This window comes from Halyomorpha halys, unplaced genomic scaffold (genome assembly GCF_000696795.3).
Source record: "Halyomorpha halys isolate HHAL.00 unplaced genomic scaffold, Hhal_1.1 Scaffold526.1, whole genome shotgun sequence".
NCBI classification, from domain to species: domain Eukaryota; kingdom Metazoa; phylum Arthropoda; class Insecta; order Hemiptera; family Pentatomidae; genus Halyomorpha; species Halyomorpha halys.
The window spans coordinates 251,109-274,895 of record NW_027106549.1 but is presented as its reverse complement, the minus strand read 5'-3'; the positions used below and the strand labels follow the sequence as shown (position 1 = coordinate 274,895).

At 29.5% G+C, this 23,787-nt stretch overlaps 1 protein-coding gene across 1 annotated transcript in view; it reads left to right on the top strand.

Annotated features, from left to right (window-relative positions):
• The window catches only part of LOC106683905 (transcription factor Sox-14), a gene marked incomplete in the record, with an annotated part of 91,903 nt that overhangs the window by 44,205 nt on the left and 23,911 nt on the right, over positions 1–23,787 (top strand). The window contains 1 exon segment of the mRNA XM_067044895.1: positions 16,121–16,318. Coding sequence (XP_066900996.1) covers positions 16,121–16,318 — 198 coding nt within the window.

Here is a 23,787-nt window from a genome sequence, read left to right as displayed (position 1 = left end):
GGGTTTTACCCCTTTAAGCAAAAAATCAACAACAACAACAACAACTAAATAGTAACTGCAATAGTCTACAGCGTTAGATATTGTATATAATTGCTTAAAGAATAAAATATTTTCTATAATTTTAATATTTCCATATAATGAAACACTTATTTTCTCCAACATTCCTGCTAGTAAAAAAAGCCTCCCTTACTTCTGTCCATGTTGATCTCTTAAGTTTGCATTTTGCATCTTTGAAAATTTATAATTGCTTTAAGAATTTATAATAATCTAAAAAAAACTCGATGTAAGCGATATAATGGCTGAACCTTCCTCTCTCCTTAATAGACATATTTATTGAAAACCAATATTTCTATTATACGGACTTACAGCATGTGTGACGGGCACAGGGCAGAACCAATTTTTTTCCGGAAAGATAACATCGTCCAAAATTTTGGTTTGGGCCAAAATGCCCGCTGGAACCATGACTAAAGTCCTGATGAAGTCCTGTTATGCGAGTTGAAAAGTTTATTTTTAACAAATATTTTTTTACTATTTTGAGTTCCTTTATTACCGGTACCTGCACCTTCTTGTTCTTCCCTTGATTTATTCACTCTTAAAAAAAAAAAAAATGGATTTTATAGGAAATAACTAAATTATTGAATTAATATATTGACCAAATACAGGGCCTAGTGCCCAATATGGAGTTGGACAATAGCAATATGTTTAGATACATCAAACTAACTCAAACCTACACAAGATAGCAATGCTACATCGTAAATAGAAAATTCTAATTAAAACCAGAAACAGCTATTTTTATTTTTAAAACTGATGATGTAGCGGCTGTGAAGTCTGGAGAATGCGGCATCCTTTACAAAAAGGAGCAAATTACAATCTCTCCAAAATAAAGTCGTAAGAATCGCAGTGGATGCTTCTTGGTTTGTAAGAAATAGCTAATTGCATGGGGAATTACAAATGGAGTCAATAGAGGATTACATCATGAAAACGGTTCATGAAGTTCCACTCCCATTTTCCGACAGTTAAAGGAGCAGTGACAACATAGGAAATCCACCGTCAAACGGAAGATTGAATCCCAGGCTGCTGGAGGATATCGTATTATAAATTCTATATTTATCAATTCTATTATTGGCATTGTTTCTATTTTATTTTTTTCTCTTTGTCGTTTTTTCAAATCAACTTGAATTTTTTCCCATTAGGGGGAAATTGTTTGTTTTGTTTGGTCTATGAATGTCGTTTTTTATTTAACTTTCCTCTTCTATTAACTTAAAAATTATCTCTTTATTTTATCTTTTTTTTTTTTTATTTATACCATTGTATATAGTTAGGAGTATCTTTTGTACGACACTATACAACTCCCCTCACCCCCATAACAATTGTTTAAAAAAAATGTTATATTAACCAAATATTAATATAACAGTTTTTTTTCCAAGGCCTATCTGGTATTAAATAAAATATGTTTAGAGATTATATTTGTATCTAAAATAATTATGTTTTAATAGCCCATATCAAATTCTTAAATTCTATAATGCTCAGGCTTTTAAAAGCATATTGAATTTTTTTCTTACACAAACGACACTTCGAGCAAGATTAGTAAAAAATACCTGACCCCCGTTACCTACGAATCTGACTAATCTGACTAGAGTAGATAAATTGATATATATATATGTTTAAAATGTTGTCGACAATCTATTCAGCTATCTTTTAGAATTTGTAGCAAATTGTGTTTCTCATTATTTTTTATTTTCGGAATGTTTTTATCTATTATGTAAAATTTATTGTATTGTGTTTTGCATCCTGATTCATATTTTAAATCTGATTATCCTTATTCAAATAAAATGGTTTTAGTAATGAATAAGCTTGTAATTTTATACAATTTTCTTGACCAATTCTTTTTTATTGAATTATTTCATTTTCAACATAAAAAAGTTATGTGAATTATTGTTTTTTTGTTGAATTGTTGAACCACTTGTTATTATTTAAATTTTTGCATTGATGAATCAATTAATGTTGCTTTTAGATCATTAAATTTATGTGATAAACCTGGGATTAATTTAAAATAATATTTTAATAACTATAAAATAAAACTTATACAACATGTAATAGTTTTACTTAAAGGTCTGCTTTATTTTATTTAAATTGTTTTCCATCTACACTGAATTAGTCGTTTTATATTTCTCACCCTTACTAACGAAATTAGAAAAGCTTAGTATTCATGAAGGAAGTTAACAATATATAAAAGTGAAATTATTGTTTTGAAAAGCAAATCTGTTTGTTGCGATGTCACGTTCATGTCCTGTCCAGGCACTATAGCCCTCAGTTCAACCATTTCGAAAATTTGCAGTATTGCTCGAAATACTCACAATCACTGGTGATATCCGGAATATATTTTGAAACATCATCCGCTAAAAATTCTTCTGTATTTCTAAATTGTACTTTTTTTGTAGCTGCTGGTTTATTTATTATATATTTTCTAATAATTAAAATAACGATTGTATAGATGGACAATGAAGTCCAAGTAATATATGCCTATGCTCTTTATTAAACAAATTAACATGTGCTTATTAAAGAAACAAGCCAGCAAATTATACAATAATTAGGAACAAATATGAACAATTTTTTTTAAGCCAAGAACAATAATAATGATTAATTACATGGCAAGAAATTTCCAATTGGTTTGCCACTGACAGAAATGTAAAATAATGAAAAGAAAATTAGTAATAGAGAAAAATGGGTTTAAAATAAATATACAAGAGAAATAAAACTGGGTTTAAAATAAATATACAAGAGAAATAAAACTGGGTTTAAAATAAATATACAAGAGAAATAAAAATAGATTTAAAATAAATATACAAGAGAAATAAAAATGTTGAAATTAATTTCGGCCAACGCAAATCAATTTCACACAACCTCCTCGCTCACGATTGATTTGGTTAAAATCATTCCACTACCTTAGCATTACAAAAGTGTTTAAGAGAGCATCTCCAAGTTTTTCAGCTTTGTAATATTATTTTTTCAGCTTAGTAGAGATATTATATCCCTGAAAACTTAACTTAAAATGCCCATATGGAAGTTACTAGCATTAAATCAGTATTCCAATTCAGTAATTGACTAGAATAATAAAGTAATCGATAGAGTAATTGACTACGCCTGTAGATTGGTTGTTTCTAATTTAATTTATTGATGCAAATGTAAAATGGCGTACGTTTCATTTCTTACAACAAAAACCTCAGTTCGTAGTTAAAATAAACTAGAAGTAAAAATCTTTATTTAAATAAAATCTATTGTATCCAAATAAAAATCTTCAAACATTCTTTATTTTTTCAAAATTTTAAAAGTTTCGGCCAATCAGCCTTATTCAAGGACAATCTTAACCAACCAATATACAGTTACATAAATTATTTTTAAAAAAGTCTCTGCGGGCTATTCTGCCCAGGTTTCAGTAAAAATTACCCTATTTTTTTCAATATTTCAAATACATTAAATTTTTAATTATGATCTGATAGGAGAAGATGGTCGGGGGGTGCGGTCAGCAAATAAACATAAAATATTTATTTATGCCGACGTTTCGACCTGGGCTTCAGGTCTTCATCAGAGGCTATATAACAAAAGAGATAACAACAACATTTAGAGAAATATAAAATTAAAAGGAAATAGTAAACAAAACAAGTTATGAATTATACAAAATATTGAATTGAAACATAAATAATAAAAAAATTTGTAATTGATAATTGAACAATACAAAAAATGATTGGTTGATAATCATGGAATTAGAAGGTAGCTGATTGAAAAATGTGAAAGATGAAATATAATATTATGTAGGTGAAAAGATATGTACAAAATGAGATATGTAAGTAATAATAATAATCTTTATTTATTCTGGGATTGATCCCTTTAGAATAATTTACAGGCGTCAAAATTAGGCATTAGAGCCATAGAGTAAATTACAAAATGAGATGAAAATACAAGATGTCAAAAAATAAACTAATACAGTGAATTTAAAAATATACAATTACACAACCATAATTTACAGAATATATAAAATAATGATAAAACAAATAAAATGAAACCACTTGTCATATCATAAAACATAAGATGACTTCTGATAGTAAATACAAAGAAAAAAAATGATAAAAAATCAAATACAATTAAACGTAATAGTAATAATAATAAAAATGATTAAAAGATATAATTTCTGCTAGTGTACATATTTACAATTATAAGACGAAGATATAAGTCATAAAATACAGAAAATATATAAAGGTTTTTTGAAACTTTCAATTGTTATTCTTCCGGAATTGGGTGGACAGAATGTAGTCGAAGATACGGGATTTGAAGATTGAAAGGGTGTTAGAACTACGAATAAAGGAGGGAATAGAATTCAATAGGGAAGAGGAACGGACGAGGAAAGATCTACCAAAGGCTGCGGTTCGATGGGCAGTTGCATATAAGTCTGAAGGCCGTGAGCGGGTATTGCGGGAATGCACTGAGGACTTAAATTGGAGGATATCTGAGATGTACGATGAACGGTGGGATTGGATAACATGATAGAGAAAGGAAGCAAGGAAATATTTACGACGGAAGGAGGGGCAAAGCCACTTCAACTCTTCATAAAATCGGTTGACAGAGGCGTCCCTGTAGTGTCTAAAAAATTGAAAAAACAAATATTGAATCTACAAATTGACAGAAAATGAAATATTGTGCGATATTTTCCAATCAGTAATCTACGGTCAACTATCTACACCTCATCTTTAATTATGATCAATTTAACTCAATTTACACCTTGCTATCATAACGATAATAGAGTAATAGGCTCAAGAAAGTGGAAAGATTATAAATAAAAACCTTTTTGAAAAAAAATATACTTTTTTTTTATTAGATATTTGATATTTCGGCCTGTAATTGCATCTATGGTATAGTTATAATTGAAAATAGAATTATAAATAATTTTTCAATGTTAGATAACTGAATAATTAGGGAACAGAATACTTAAGTAAATTACAATCAGGTAAGTTAATTATGGTTAAAACTATAAGTTGATATTATGAACTACGTAGAAACTATGGAACCACTCAAGGTATTATTGACTTGGAATAGAAAAATGTATAAGCTAGAACGATCAAATGAAGTTAAGGATAATCTAAAATACAGGTCGTGTCTGATGAATTGAAAAGAGAAGAATGCGAAGAAAAGGAGGTGGGAGTCTGACTTAGTGGACATTGTCTCGTGCAGAATATTTACCTCCGATACGACAATAGGCCCACATGGCTTGGAGTGCATTGTGAGGCCAATTGGTAGGCAACAGATCCAGGGGACTGGATATAAAACATATCTCTGCCCTTTATCTAAGAGAGGCACGATATGGGTTCTTTGTGGCCTTCATGTGGGTCCGTTACAGTCTTTAATTGTGTAGGCCCCACACTCACAACCTCAGCCTTCAATTCGACTTAAAAAGAACACAATAACATGAGCCGCGGCCGGCTAGATGAGCGGTATCCGTCTTGTCATTATGTCCACCTCGTCAGCTCCGACTGTCTCTTTCCGACGAATATATGCCCTGTCAACAATTGAAATAATACTCTTCAGTGTATAACTTTCAACAAAAACAAAAGTAAAATAAAATTATAAAATATTTATTGAGAAATAGAAACCCCTCAAGTCAACCCTCCGAATACTTTTTAAATTTTTAATTCAATCAACAAAATTGGACTCAGGTGTATTTTCCGACCTATATTTTCATTTATTTCTTACCCCAGTTATGTCTATTATAATTCCTTTTTCAGTGAACCATAATCATCAACCCCAACGACATTTCACGTATACTATAATACTATAGGCAATAGGTAATAGTGATGAATGATCACATTCATTCTAAAATAAAATAAAATAAGATTAAAAATAAATAAATAAATGAAAGAAATAAAATATATATATACAAACAGAAGGATAAAGAAAATGAACATAATTCAATTATGTGTATGAGAAAATAAATAAATAAAATAAAATAATAATATAATCATTTACACTCTTATATACAATATTTACACAATCGACCTGAGGATCCCTGAGCTCACTCTATCCCCTACGTGTGGGGGTAAAGCAGAGCTCAAAAGATCCCAGCGCATCCCTCTCGCCGCATCAATACTACAATTAATTAATATAAATCATTTTTTTCATATCATTTTAGAAATAAAAAATCCTGGGTTGTAAAGCATAAACTAAGTAGTATTTTCCTCTCATTTTTGTTTAAAAAAACTTATAAAATGTAATTTAATGCTAGCATTAATTCTTAAAAAACGCAAATGAAATGACGGTTGGAGAGAAAATCTTGGAGACCCTCAAACGTTTTTAACACAAACTCAATTCACAAAAAAATTTTCATCCCTATAACTTAAATTGGAGAGATTGTGGAGGTGCGAACTGTGAGGAAAGAGAAAAAATATGAGAAAACCGCAAGACACTTATTTAACTCCAGGTCAATTTGCATACAAATTCTCTAGTATTTAACTCTGTAATGTCATAGCAGCATAAGATTTGGAAAAAAAAAACGGTGGTGGTAGAAGAAAAAAAGTTGATACACTAGATACTGCTATTACTTGTCATTCCTGGTTGTTGAAATGGGTTAAAGGGTTAAAAATTTAAGGTGCTGTTGTAGAGGCCTTCATAACCGATTAAACATACATTTAGGGATGACAAAATTTTGGCTGGTGTTTCACTCTACTGTTATAGGGTTTTCCTGCCTAGTAAACTATACTGCGTGCTGAATTTCAGCTCATTTGACCCAATGGATAAAGTGCCAAATGTAGTAGGAAATAAAACATAAGAGATTAAGAAACTGATATAAAATCCCACCCATACATCACTTCCATAAAGTGCGATAGTCTATCATTATTATCGAAAAAATCTACTAAATCATATAATCTGTCTCACCTCAGTGCACTTAAGCCTGTTAATGCACTTAAGTTACTTATGCCATAGCATTACCACATAATTTACGTTCCTACGGTTCACAGCTCATAAATGGAATTCAAAAGAACATTTTCAAACATTCATGCCTCCGGAACGAAATAAATAGTACTCTAATGCGTTTTGTTTTGACCCTTATAAATTATATGATTTTATAGTTTTTATTTACCTTTCTAAAAACGTATTTTGAAGCTAAATATGTTTTTAAAAAATTGGGTATTTTGGCAATGGCATTGAGGAAGAGGAGAAAACTAATTTTCTGTTCCTTTTAATATTCCATGAATAGGGCAAAGTATCTCTGTTCTCTAATATTTCTTAGTTATTTACTTGTAATCAGTTATAAAAATAATCGGTAAAATAATTGAATAAATAGTACAGGTAAAAATGAACCCCATAAGTGACCAAAAATAATGAGGTTAAACTAATAACGGAAAATCATCCTAAAACTGAATTAATATGGATCTTTTTGTTTAAATTAATTAATTAGTATCCAGGTTAAGTCTCAACTTTCTCTATTATTTCCTCAAATAGTCCAAAGCCTCGGCCAACCCAGTCATCCCCAAGGACAATCCAAAATACAAATTTACCCCTTATATCCCATAAAAAAATAGTGTGTTGAAAAGAAAGTGATAGTAGCGTTAGGTTGATCTGTGATTGGAAGTTTTGAAAGTTAATGAAATTGTGATAGGATGGGGTCATTTGACTGATATTAATGACCTAGACAGAATAGCCTGCAAAAATTAGTTTTAAAGTTAAAAAGTTTTAAATAGTTGGATGTGAGGTGGAAAAATGGGTTAACCGAGGGGTTGGACGTTTGAGACTTAACCTGGATACTAATTAATAAAAAATTGTATATAAAATAATACATCATTTTATTTTGTTCCACAAATTTTTATCAGCATGTTACAAATCCATTCTCACAGTACGTTATTTGTGCTAATGAAAAACTAACTAAATAAAAGTAACTTTTATTCGATTGAGTTAACAAAATCCGATAAAAGTACTCTCACATATTGCCATGTTGTTTTCTTTTCTTTTTTTATTTTTTATAGAACTGTTTTTTCTATTTTAAATAAAAATAATAATAACCAAATGTTAAGTTATCTATTTTTTCTTCATTTAATTTTAAAGAGATTGACTTTGTTTAACATAAATCAATTTAATTGATTAATAAAGTACAAATTGAATCAATTTATTACATCTTTGTATATGATGTTCTATATCCCCTCCCATATTATTCAATTTATTTCTTTAAGTGGCGGGTCTATACTTTTTTTCTAATCTGTATTCATGTATAAGCAATAAATCAGCCTAAAATTGGTAAATAGTTTTCAGTGTATTATTTTAAAATCTTTCATGTTTTTCTTTTTGTTTTTTCTTTGTTAGAAAATCAAGACTAAATAAAATTGCTTGCAATTTCTTCTCCTTACTTTCTTCGTCTCATTAGATTTAAATCTGAATAAATCTGCAACGAGTAATTAGTACAAGTCACTGATGGGGATAATCTATCAGTGAGATCTTGATATAGTCGTTTGATAGTTGTCAAAGCAGACAGCTGGAAAGGAATTACAATGCTCAATTGTCAAACAGACAAATAATAATTGTAGTGATAGGATCAGCTAACGGCTGTGTAGAACAGATTACTAACAGCTGATGCTCGCTCCTCAATGGCTGGATCAATCATTATGTCTATTCGAGAATTAGTGTTCCTTAAACTGTTTTAGAAAAGTTTTGGTCCAAAAGCTTACAATTTTTGACATATTTTTTTTTTATTTTGTAATTTATTGATAGTAAATGTATTTAATGGAATGTGTTACCTGAATTATACTACAACAATGCTGAAAGTTATAGCATTAAGATTTTTTTTTTTGTAATATTATTATATTCTTATAAAATTTATAACATTAAGCAATGGAATAACACAGTTATCTTCCATTTTAATAATTCCATAAAGTTATTTTTAAAAACAAAAAAAATTACCACCGTTTTAGTATCTTTTGTGTGATTCCACACCCTCATGGACAAATTCAAGAAATGTTCTTTGAACCCAAAAATAGATTATATATAGATTTTTGACCGCATGTGAAATAAATAGAGATGGCCGGAGTGGCGGCCTTAGGTCCTACGCAGCTTAGGGTTTACTTTTAGAAACGACTAAAAAAAAACAAAAAACTCAAAATATGTAAGTCACCATATTGAAAGTTTATTGAGTGAACGCACATAAAGTACCTGAAATATATTAATTTTACAAACCAATAATAAAACAAATTGCATTAAAATGAATTTACGAGAACCTAATCAATCTATATTTTAACGTAAAGAAGAAAATACAATTTTTACAGTGGTAAAATTATAGAAAAGTTAGTAAGTTATGACAATATATTGTAAAGGAATGCCAAAAGAACAATTGAGACAGAAAATATGTATTCAATGAAACAATAATGACTTATCTGGGAATGACTTCAAACTTCGATGGACGTCAATGTGCAAAGTAAAGAAATACAGAAGCTATTAAATAGTTGGAATGCATACGTGTGATCTCTTTGCAAGATGTTTGCACACTTCGGTTTCTTTTGTTTTTTATTTAAAGAAAATGTTTTTCTTGAATCTAGGCATAGATAGATGATAAGTTGCGTACAACAAAAAATTTACATAACTAATTAATGACTGTATTATAAAAAAAGCTATATTATTTTATGAATAAACTGTAAGGAAATAAAATGAAAAGATTAATTATGTAGCGTAAAACCATATTAGCCCAAATTTATAATCAGCATGGCTATTTGTTGTTGGCCGCAACTATCAATTCAATCTTCGAAAGCTCTGGTTGCCATTGGCTTAAAAATCATCATGTTGAATTAAAGAGATAATTTCTATTACCAATCTTATCATATTATAAATACTAAAATATATCCTTTTTATAAAAGAAAAGGAAACGAATTGTGTTAATAATTGATACATGTAATCAGTACTGTTTTTCTATTTTTAAAAATAAATTTTTTTTCCCCAACCCTCTGAACACCGGATAAATAACTGGGAAGAATATGTATAAGAAAGTCTCAGTCAATAAGAGCACTTTAAGAACAAATTAGAAATTCGACATGGCTGTATTGGTTGGAAAATAACAAACCTTAGTTAATTAAATTTTAAATTTAATTTATTTAAAATTAAAATAATTTAAAATTTAAGTAGTACAACAGAAAGATTTGGCAATAAAACCCGACACAAACTTAATCTTGAGTTTGTAATAATACGACTTAAACTTGGGTAATAACTATTCTGACTTGAAAATAAATATTGGTAAAATGAGTGAAAGAAGTATATACAATAAAAAAATATATTATAAATAAATAAAATAAGTTGATGGATATGAATGATGCATCTATGCATATAAAAGTAATATCATTTTATTAATAAGCTAATATAAAATATATGAATAATAATAAAATAAAAACACTAAATCTTACACAGGGTATAATTAATAAACATGTTTATCTAGTTTACATTTTGTTTGTTTATTTTTTGTTTAGTGGCGCCAAACTTCTTTGGTCATCAACGCCATTTATATTTTATTTAATTTTGCTCATATTCGTTTAATTTTATTTATTTTTTAATATGATTATTAATTTTTTTTTCTTCCATTCAATGTTATATCTTTGCCTGTAAATGTTGTGATTTTAAAAACTGAAACACTAATTCTATTGTTCTATCATCGTCTCCAAGGGTTTTTGAAGTATCGTGGTTTAGTCCTAAGCTATTGAGGTGTGGTGTAAAATATGGGCATTGTTGGAAATTTATTTTTTTTTTAATCACCTCTTAAAATATAAACGGATCAGTTTATATAATGAAATAATACCTAATATACGGAAAGATAGTACCAACAATAGGAAAAACGAAATTTCAATTAGATTGAATTCCTCGCCCCCCCCCACTAACGAAGGGCACCAACCTATCATCCTCCAATTAGCTATATTGTACCCCTTTCGGGTAGAACGGATTTCACGCTGTCTTCTCATTAATTGCTAATCTCAAAAGTGTATTATATGTTATTCAAATAACCGTTTCCATATTTTTTAAAAATAGTTGATTGATTTATGATTTAATTGTACTCCACTATATGACAAAAAACATGTTATTGTATCAAATGTTTCAAATATTAAAATCTAGTATATTATTAAATTTATCTATTTTTATTAATAATCCATCAAGAATAATTTCACGCATTTATTACCCGATTGGATACTACTACCTATATGTAAAATATTGAAACTGTGTGATAAAAGAGTATTGAGAGTATGGTTGGTACGTTTGAATATTTTAAATAAATTTACCTGCATCGTGATATTAAATCATAGTATCTGGATTTTACCATTCTTTTTTTTAATTCTATGAAAGCATTTGTCTTCAATGGAATGATAAAACATATTCAAGTTTGATTAACTCCTCATACCATATTTTATTTTGGAATAAAAAAGAATCAACATCTTCATCAGTGTTCACTTTGATGGTTGTACAATGATAATCCAAAGTCTAATACGCTACTAATAGTGATTCGATTTAGATGATTTTTCCTGTCCTGAATTTATTATTATTTCGAATGAACAACTCTTATAATTTTCCAGGAAGTGTATAGTCGAGTAGTTCGAAAAACTAAGGTTTTATTTTAGATACAATTTTTTTTAAACACTTAAAATAGGTAGTTTTCAATCACAGCCTCAATGGATAATTTGAGTATAAGAAAAACTATTATTAAAAATTATAGTTTTATAGGCAATCATTCTAATGATTACTGTCATGTACTTGCACATTTTTTTTATGCGCTCACTGCTCGGTCCCTATGAGACATAAAGCCTTTCTTAATATACGAACAACCAAAAAATATTTTTAATATCGGACTATTAGTTACAACAATTTATTGAAACTATATATTAATAAAGATATCAACCATGGACTAATGCAGGGAGTTGAGAGCCACCCATCCTTGGTGGCGAGTCGTTTGAGCGTGAGTGCTTACCATATCACCTAGCTCATCCATAGGATAGGAAACAACATTCCTTTAGCGAATCGTTAACTCAAGAACCTTCTGGATATTCTACACCTACAGTGTACAGTGTACAGGTTTAAAATATTATTCAATTGGGACTTGCCATGGGATAAACTAATAATATTATTAAAATTTAGCGTTTTACGTTTTGTCTTGACGTCAAAATAAGTCCCAAGTATGTTAATGTATTTGTTTCTTGTGTTCAATGGTTGTCTATGTATACTGAAGGGCAGGTTGCGTGACGTAGAGTGAATTACATGATGTGACATGTCCTTGTTAAATTTTAATTTCCATCTTGTACATTAGGTTTGCATATTGTTTAGGTTATATTGTAATATCACTATTGCCTGTAAAGGGTCTGTGTAATAATAGACGTGTCGCATACGTTGCAGTTAACACGTTTTTGTTTGTTGGTAAGTCATATGTGTATATTAGGTACAGAAGTTGGGCCAGGACAGAACCTTTAGGGACTTCTGCAGATATTGGTTTGATTGATGTAATCGCTGACCTTTGTTGGAACGAAAAGAAGTGGTCTAGGAGGAATTACCAAGACTATTACATTCCACACTTCACAGACGTTCTAAATTACCCTTTAGGCAGAAAATTAACGTATATAATTATTTACTCAACCTTATATGTACTTACGCATACTACATTTCATTCAGAAAATACAAACTTTCCAATCACAATTTTTACGTAAAAAAACCCTTCGCACCAACCTACTCATTCAGACTATAACGAAAGACATTCGTATGACTTACAAATGGTCACGACATATTACATGAACATCTCAATACCTTTGTACAACAGATGGCGACAAGTAATAAGTCGGCAAAGGATAAAAATTAGTTGGACGATGGATCCCCTAGTCAGACAAAATAGTAAAGTTATGAGGAGTGTGGTACGATGCTGTCTACCCATGCCACGTTGCATTTGCTACGTTGTATTTATTTAACAGGTGTAAATAAAATTGTCAAGATAAAAAAAATAAATAAACACTATTCAAATCAATAGCAGTATTGTAATTTAATAAATTATTGTTCAATAGCCACTTTTGTGACTCCGTGTTTAGGCACACACAAAACAAAAAATAATAATAATAAAATATATGTATTCTATGTCGTTCATTTTAGAACTGAATCCACAATACTTCTTAATAATAAATATAAGGACGAATTTCCCTAGAAAAGCGTTTTAACAATAACAAGGCAGAGAAGAGGCTAAATAAATAATAAGTTAAGAAGCAGAGAGGAGGCGAAGAGTATTGTGACGGCGGAGGTAATTACAGGAGAGATATTGTGCCTCGCAAGGAGCACTCATTAGCAGAGTTTAATTTAGAGAGCGCCGTTGGGGCTTTGTTGCCACCTGGCTCCGGCTCATTCTTGCACCAATGTTGGCCCTTAATGACATTGTCGCCCATAATACCCTCCTATCTGCGTCTTCTTCCTCTTGTTACCCCCATCTCCAACTTCGCAGTGTATTCAAATAAACATCTCAACCGTTCCAATCTCATTCCACCGAGATCAAATCGTCAGCCTGTGGGTTTCCACTTCTCCGAGCTTCTTCAATAGACTACGAGTAACAAAATTACTAATTCTGACTTAGGCATCGAGGGCAGTGAATGAACTAAATCCATATGTTACGCTATATCATATCTCTGTTTTAATTAACTTATTTATCATTATTCGTTCATTAATATAACTTTTCCATTAATATGTGAAGATGATTAGAAATATATTGTTTAATTATTACAAATTATCTGGATTTTTTTTAAGTATAAAAAAATATTAACAGTATATTTTATAAATTAAATATTATTTGAAATATTTGTATAAATTTAAAATTTACATTTAAGTAATTGACAATTGAAGGGCTCCATCTAAAAAGATATTAAAATTATATTTTTCCAATTTTTTAGGGATTATAAAAAAACAAATTATATTTGACTTAATTAAGATACTTTTTGTTTAGGTTGATTTGAGCCTTTGTTTTTGATTCGAAAAGGTTTTTACGCTGACAGATAGTTCTACCAAATTTCATTGTTAGAAACCCTGTAGAGTGATCCATCCAAATTGAAATTATGCTGATGTCCAGACATTAGCATCAGTACTTAACGTATAAAAATAATAATATTAATATTCTGAATTACAGTTCTATTATTAATTATAGTTATAATAATAATGATAATCACATAATTAGCGTTGGACAATAGTATAACCAAATGATAAGTAAGACAATATAATACAGTCTAAAAAAATAAATTAATTAATTTAATCAAAAACATTTTTCAAATCATGTAAAATATCAGTTATTTATACGATAGTTATTCCAAAAATAAAATAATTATTTTAGAAAATGTATCATCCATATGTGCCAATAAAAACTAATGTTTGCTCATTAAAAAACCTTTCAAACAGTCTATCAAATGCATAGATTAGTACATCTTCCTCATCATTCATACATCAAGTATAATCCTTTAAGTTATATATTTATAAAAGTATATAAGAATCTATTGTATGATTGAAGGTAGATCAATTAACTAGGTAGATAATTACCTATATTCCATGATATGAGAATAAATTTTAATTTTTCTAAATTTGATTGTTGGAGATTTTATTCTCAAACCACAAATCAAATCAGATTTGGATTTTAGCACACTGAAAATCTTTTAAAGAGAAGTAAAAAAAACGCTACATTTCAAAGGACTATCCCAATAACATACCCCATTTCTGCATTTTCTTTTGCCTCTGCAGATTCTGCTGTTCTACATTGTTCTTGTTGTTTATATCCCCCAAAACCAATCGAACTCAAAAAGTGAAACCATATCTAATTTTTAAAATTAAACACAGTAAATTAGTAAAACAAAATTATATTACAATATATTGTGTTAATGAAGATAGATTAATTAATTAGGTAGATACATAATTACCTACCTATATTCCAAGGTTTAAGAAAAACATTTTTTTTTTAATAAATTTGATTTTTTTTTGATAAATTTGATCGTTCGAAACTTTATTCTCAAACCATAGATCTAATTTCTTTAATGGACGAAATTATAAAATTGATATGAGACCAACCAGATACTGATTTCTAAATTTTTTATCAAAAATTGATCAACTAAATTTGTTCTTTGTTATCAAAAACTGAACATCCGAGTGAATATTGTTGATTCTGAACTTATAATTTCAAGCATGATACTAAGCTTCCCTTCCATTGGCAATGAGGAAGCAATATTTAGCATGTTGAGACTTACAAATAATTATTTTAACTTCATTAAATATTTAGGACTTTCAAAACGTTTTCAGAATAAACTTATTAAAGCCAACTATCGTCTATGAGCTGGTAAAATTCAGTACAGAAATATATAAATTACTAAATTAATTTTTTGTGGTACCAAATACCTATGCTCATCCATACTCAATAGTTTTGAATCTTGCTCCCTTTTCTATTCTGAAAGTAAGATATGCAGTGATCTACTATAACTTTTATTGGAATTCTACTGATGTTGTATGGTGTATTTTTTTAGGTTAAATATGGATGTATCCTAATCCTTTGGTTCAATCCTTATCCAGTTTCACCCATCCTTACAATCCAACTCGAAGGTTGAAAAGGCCAAGAGACGTTTTGTAAATCAAAATCGACAATTCGAATTCTGGGATTGGTCAGATGCTCCGCTCATGTAGAGAGATTACGGCCTTAGCGCACTCACTCAGCCTCCACTGGTTCATTCATTACCAGTGATGCAGTGAGAGGACTGCGTTGGGATCTAGAAAGTCCCTACTCTACCCCTCATGTGTGGGGGTTAGAGTGGGCTCGAGGAACCTTAGATTGAGATTATAAATAATTTATTTTACTTAGTTTGATTTTGTTCATTTCATTTATTTATTTTTCTTCTTATATACATATAGAGATTTTATTTATTTGTCTTTATATTTATATGTTTTTTTTAATATTTATTTACTTATTTCATTTAATTTTGTATGAATGTGAACTATTATCACTATTACCCATTGCCCAAATTTTTGGCAGATTGTAATATTATATATAAATAAAAGTTTAAAAAAAATAGGGGTGTAAATATCAATAAATTATAAATATAAAAATATTTTCCTCCAGGAGCCGAGTGGAAGCTCCTATCTGAGAACGAGAAGAGGCCATTCATCGACGAAGCTAAAAGGTTGAGAGCGATGCACATGAAAGAGCATCCGGACTACAAGTACAGACCTCGGAGGAAGCCCAAACCTACAAAGAAGGATGGGTACTCTTATCCTCTTCCTTACCAGAGTCTGCCCATTGACACCTTCAGAGCAGCGGGTGAGATCACTAATCTAATTAGTTTGTCAATATTATGTTTATAAAATTTTGCAATATAGCTTTAAGTATGATTTTGTATTAGTATTTAGTACATTACACTATTTCAAAATCGTATCTCTCGGTTTCTTAAAACCTTACTTCTGCATTAATGCTTAGACAACATCTTCAAAATCGCGAAAGCCTCTTTTACATGAACATGATTAAAACTTATGGGCTAAAATTACTCGATTCCTTATTAATTGTATGTTCGTGATGATATATTTGTGGTACTGGTAAAAAAAAAAATAAATAAATAAATAAAATCAGAACTACATCTTCCCTGATTATTCTATATACTACTTTTTTTTTTTTTATTATAACGCAATACTTTTTTAGTAATATTACAGCCTCTATTGGCTATTTTGAAACTAGTTGGTAATTGAATTTTCACCTTAGTTCCTGAAATTTTACTTACAATTTAAAAATTATTTATTAAATATTGTAACATTAGCGGTTTCCACATTTTCTTTTTTTTTTTTTTTGAACATCCAAAACATATAATAAGTAACCACTAAAACATAAATATATTGAATCACAAAAGAATACTTTAAAAATTATAGTTGATAAGATTATCGCTATATATAGGAATATGGAGAAGGTTCCTTTTTTTTTTTTTATTTATATATTCAGATAAGTACATCCAATATGGCCCGACCAGAGGACAACTTATATCTTTCAGTGCCCAAATAACAAACAGAAATGAGAAACATTAATGAAATTTGAGTTACACTTTTGATTATTAAGGGACTGTGGAAGCTATAACGATTTATAGGCTAGAACAGTATAGTATGAATTAAGTTATAGTGATAAAACTAATAATTCAATTAACAAAATATAAAATACTTAATAAAAAAAAAAAATCAAAGCACTTATAAACTTTTTAATAATGTACGAATTTACAATTTATAAATTAATTAGCTAATAAATTCTTATTAAGTATAGAGTGCATTCAATAATATATACTATATCTAATATATCTAATATAGATAGTACAAAAAATAAAGGAGAATTAAATCTTAAGAGTAGCTGAAGGATACAATAAAACAAAATGATATAAAAATACGGATCTAAGTGTATCTAAATAAATAATATATATAATTAAATACATATATACACATACACTATTAATCGATGTCATTAAGTTAAAAAAAACTACAGGCAGATATGATCATTTGGTGAATCAAAATCAATTATTGAGATTTATATTGGAAGAAGATAGTTAACCGAATGAAGTAGAATGTAGGAAAATAGTCCGAGTGGAGGTCAATAAAGATATCAAATTAGTAAATGAAAACTATTTATTGTTAACCAATATTTAGCCCCACTTTTTTTTTTCATTTAGCCCTGATGAAGCCCTGCAAAGTGGGGCAAAACGTTGGTTAACAATAAATAGTTTTCTTTTACTATTTTGATACCTTTATTGCTTGCCACCAGGACTATGTTCCGACAATTGAGATTTATAGTAGTAAGAAAGTATCCAGTCAAATATTTCTTTCTTTAGTTTTCCTTCTGATTGATATACTTATTAATTCTTATACTGGATAGAACAGATACTATACTATATAGTTTAAAGCAAATTTACCCAATCTATTGTTAGGGTGGTTCGATACATTTAGTTGTTTTTCTTTTTAACATTTTTTGAATATCTGTTTTCTTTTCTAAATAAATTACTACTCATAAATTTTAGGATAATTTTTTAATATTAAAATAGTTGGTAAAGTGGCACCAGTAAGTAGTATATAGCACCAGTAAATATTCAGTATTTAAGAGTGTTAAAAGAAAGAAAGAAAAGAAAACTTTTTCAATATAAATCAGACCTGACCAGGTGGTTAAAACAAAAATGGATAACACTATTATTAGAATATTTAAGAAATACATTATACATTATATGTCAATTATAGTGTTCTAGAGACTATGCTGAAAACATGCCTAATGGATAATTTTAAAATGGCTGGTTTAGCCGAAACATCTAAAAAAAAAAATAGTCTAGTTAAATAAAATACAGCAAACATTTTTTATAAATAAATAGACTGTGAGCTTAAACAATATAGTTCTGATTTCTTGATATTCTCTTTAAATTGATTTGAAAAATAAATTAAGAATTCTTACTTTCAATATTTTTCAAAATGAACAGCCATAAAAAAAAAAAAAAAATTATTATGAACCAATACATGTATTCAATGTGAAACTGGTACGGGTATGAAATCAGTTAGGTTTCATGGTATCGGTAAACATATTCACTAACTTAATGATGTACGAGTGGAAGATAGACTGCCGCATAAAACAAGATTTTAATGACTTCAAGCTTTGTTGAGTCCAGCTGATGTTCGTTAGCAAGGCGACTACATAACTCAAAAACAATTGGAAAATTAAACTAAATTAAGAATAAAATAATACTTAATAGTAACGTAACCCTTGGTTTTTCTAAATCATATAAAATGTTTCATATATTTTAGTTCTGTTCGCCTTCCAAGAGTACATCTTCATTTGATTTCGTTCGTTGTCCAAGATATAGTTTTCTTTCTATGAATTATTAATCAGCGAATTTCAGTTGTTTAACTATTCACAGTTTATTATTTCTCTGTTCTACTTAACAATCGGTGAAATGTATACCAATAAGTGTAAGTTTCTTTACAATTAAAGTCCAACCCGATAAGAGTGCAGTAATATTCTTGCTGAGAGCTTTTAACTACTATTTAAGCAAAGCATTGTTGTGTGTATTTTCATATCAATACTCTTAAATGGAAAACAAACAGTCCCAGTGTATTACTATCTGAAGTTTTCAATCCTTATCTGATCTGAATCATAAGCAATAACACATCATATCTCCGGACTAATCGTTAATGTTTACAAGGAGCAAATAGAATTTATTTTTATAATTTTATATTAATAATATATTACAAGACTATCTTCTGATAAAGGCGTGGCTATGATTCCGATATTGATAGTTCTAGAGCATGTAAAAACATTTGTTCACCGACGTCAATTTTTAAACCTGTATTTCTGTTTTTGATTCAAGTTTCTTTGCGAAATTGTTAGATCAGTCAGATTTTTCTTATCTTATGCCTCTTCTACTAGCCTACTTTACCCTCGGGAATTTTATTATTTTTCAATTGTTTCCCACAATTCCTTCGAGAATTTTGAAAAATAAATTTTTCTGCTTAGTGTAGTGGAGCAAATACAACTGAGCGAAATTTCGTCTAATGAGTAAAGCTTTTAGCTTTTACATTCAATAATTCCTAATTTTTGTTTCAATTTTGTATGGAAAAATGGACTTTTTTTTCACATAATGAGTATGATCTATAGTACCAAAACGTGATTGATACAGTAGTAGATACAATAAACCTCTATCTCATTCCGGTCATAAGATTTATATGATGCAAGGGTATTAACAACCTGAGAAACTTTTCAAGACACTCAAAAATCGCCAATTTTCATATGACTACCACGCTTCTGCATTTGATAGTCATTATACTATTTATTTATTTTGTTAAAATTGAGAATTTATCTTCACGAAATTGGTATGTTAATGTTTGAGACCTAAAAAGTTAAAGAGAAAATTAAAAGATTTTTATTATCAAATTAACTCAATTTTGATCCTTTTTTTCCTCTCAACTTATAATCTTTAAAATTCTCCTACGTTTCGACCCTCTGGCCATTCTCAAGACTTATTTTATACGATACTCTTGATTTGAAACTAATGTTATATCAATTATTTCAAAGCATACACGAAGTCATTTGAAATACAAAGCCCGATTCACAAAGCCGCGATATGAAAACAACTTATCAGTTAATTCACAATGGGTACACCCTACTTATTTTTGATATTTATCTACAAGTACTTCTCAAAAATGATTTTTTGTTTCACAGCCGATATTTGAGCATTGTTGAGAGCAACAGCCGCAAATGAATACGGAATGGTTGGTATAAGTGAAGTGCCATCACGGGGCGGCCACTCGAGAGGCTAATTTGATTTTGGAATTAGAGCCCTCATGATGTTGATCCAGTGAAGAGCTACTCAAAAACGGCGAGCGAGGTGGTAGTGTAATTAGCCCACTGACAGGTAGTGGTCGCCCGTCTTTGTCTCCGCCTCTTTCGGTGTCAGTCATCGGCCACCGCTCTCTCTGACAGCTTCATATCTCTAACGAATGAAATTGTTCTGGCCTCTTGTTCCGTTGCTGGTGGGGAAAGTGGCTTATTATTTCTCCATTTCGATTGTTCATGAAAGAGTTTCAGCTCTGCTCAGACCCGGCTCATATATGTCTAAACTTCACAAAACTAATAATGATAATCCCACTGGTAAATTGATCTATACAAATATAAAATAAATTAATTTTACACATTCTTGGCTATATCTTCAAATAATCCCTCTCTCAAAAAATTCTGACATTTGTCAAACTGAAGATCTGTGGTGTAACTAACTGAGAGAGCTGTTAATTCCGGGCCACAATTTTTAATTTAATTAAAACTTTATTGAAGAACATTAAGAAGTATAGAATATTCTTTTTTTTTTTTAATGAAATTTACAACTGTGCAAAATAATACAATAAGTAAATATGTTGTATGTTTCATATACACTTGAAAATCTTTTGTAGGAACCACCCATCGGTGGTACTTCAAACATTAATTTAAATTAGAAGGTCCCGTGGCCATCTTCCTTTCAGACGCCTCGGAGGATTATCAGGGATTGTTAAGGATGAAGGATTAAGAATTAATGGGTTAGGATGGTTAAGGAGTTTGGAATGAAAAGACGCATATCTGTTTTGGGCCAAATCTGCAACGAATGGGATGTTAAGGTCTTTGTGGATGAGTTTATTTGTAACGTAATAAGGAGCATCAAGGATTTTGGATTGTAAGGATTGGATGCGGGAGGAATTTGATGGTTTGGTGATACATGGGTCATCAGCGTATGTTGTTAGGACTGTGTTAGAGTGGGTTGAGATGTCAGCTGTATAAACCGTATAAAGAATGGGACCTAAGATCTTGAGGAACACCGGCAGACTGAGAAAAGAGAGATGAGTAGGCAAGGTTATGATCTACTTTAAAGGGCTATTCTTTTAAATAAATTAATATATGTAATATATTTTGAAAATGTCGTTTGATATCCTAACTATACCCAAATAAAACCTCCATATAAATACTCAAACCTTGCATTAAATCGCTGTATTTGCGACTGAATTACCTTCTTCACCTACTTCCTTTTGAAATTGGAGATTCCTAGTTACATCTGACATGAATTTACTTCCACTATTGTTGTACGGCATGAGGAGGTCTCTGGGAATCTAAAGACAAAATCAAGATGGTTGGTCAATTGTTTGCTACAATTTGTCTCTGGGATCCCGAGCGATGTCTCTATCTCTTGATTTTATAAAGAGTTGTAGGGGTTTTAACCTTGTAAATTCGCAAGTATTTTCTGCCATCTTTCCTTCAAGTCATCCAATTCCGTCATTACACATATCCAATCTTCTACAACGCCTCACATTACCCCAGTATTCCATGGACCTTTCTTTAGCCAATGTTAATCCATCTGCAATGCTAATCCAGGTACTGCTCCAATACCCTTCTCTCTTTCATATCCTGCTTATTAAGTCATATTCTATTAATCTAGATACCCAAAAATTATAAAACAGTGTTTTCCATCTATAGTCGTAATATATAATTATTTATATATACATCCAATGTACTATTTCCATGATATATATTTTTTTTTATAAATAGAAAAAAATCGTTATTTTATACATATATACTAATTTTTTTTAATGTTCATCTTATTCAAAAGTCATTTTCATCTTCATCCCAGTCACAATGTAATAACTATTTTCAAATGTACAACACTTGGACATAATTGTTTTTAAGTTCTTCATTTCCTTTTTTAATCATTTTTGATCATCGGGACTTTAATATTTTTGCAATGTGTGATTAAATATTTTACTAAAAAAAATTTTTTTTTTTAAATTCGAGAGAAAAATAAATTTGAAATTTGTAGACTTATTGTGACAGAATTTTTGTTTATTTATTTACTACTTAAAATCAATTTTATCATAATAATAATCATTATTAAATAATAATATTAATATAAAAATATTAATAATATAATAATCATTATTATTCTCACACCCTCATAAATTATTACTTTCTCTTCCAATCATATTTTACCCCACCTCTCTCAATTTCATTTACAACTATCTATTGTTTTTTAGTACTCATATGGGATTTCACATTTAACTAATTTTGCTGATAAAATGAAGGAGGAGTTTATGAAAATTTCTTGAGTCTCTCTTTCTATTTTGTCTTTCCTAATACTTGTTTGTGGGTAAATAACCGAATTTATATTCTGGCACACCATAAGTATTAACGGTTTTAAGTCTTTCTGTAATTTTATGATATAATTGTAAATTTTGTTATTTATAAAAAATTAATTGATATTATTAACTCATTTTTTTCTCTGATGTACCATTCTCAACAGTTTTGTTCCAGAATAAATAAGGAAAATGATTATTTGAATACTATCATTTTAGTTTAATATTAAATATTAGTTATAATGTTAAAAATTATTGTTATCTATTATCATATTATAAAAATCTATATTTAGACAATGGGATGAAGTTTGAAATTTGCTTAAAGTCGAGGTCAAAGTTCAGTTGTTACCGTACGAATTTTTCACAATTGAGTAAAGCACGGCTCGATAATTGGACGGGGCACAATACATTTTACGCGACAGTTGCTAAATAAGCAGTTGATAATAATGTTTACCCTATCGTAACAAGGCTCAGGGATATTGTTCAAATGTTTTCAAGGAGTAAGGGCGGGTTTGTTGTGTAAAAACTATCAGTGCCACCCCACCAATTGGAATAACAAAGGCTCCTCGGGACAATAGAAAATCGAAGGCGGTTGACGGGCCCATATCGATTTGTGCCACCAACATATTTACTTGACGCCGATTACCAAATAACAGCTAGTTTGCTCTTTCCCTTTGTTGATTTTGAGCATTGCTGTTTGTTTGGTAGTTTTTGAAAGTGGGGAAGAAAGAATGGGATTATAAACTTGCTGGTTTTAGCTTCTTTAAAATACAACTTGTCTGTTGGATGTTTATAAAGAATTTATTTGTGTTCTAACTAAACATTTAGTTATAATCAATGACACAATTTTTTTTTTTTTTTTTTTGTCAAATCCAGAAAATGTTTATCATTCTTGAACAATAAAACATTCACCTTAAAAAATTTTTAATTTGTGTATTTAATTCAAGCTGAATAAAATAAAAAATATATAAAGTATTTTAAATCAATTGAAAGATAATTCTAATGAGCTGATAGTAAAGAAACCATTTACGTACTTATGCAAGTATTGGTGGTTGGTATCAGTTTATATTAACGGTTTTCAAACTGTTTAAACTTTCCTGTGTTGGGGTCACTTTAAAACTTGTCCGAAAG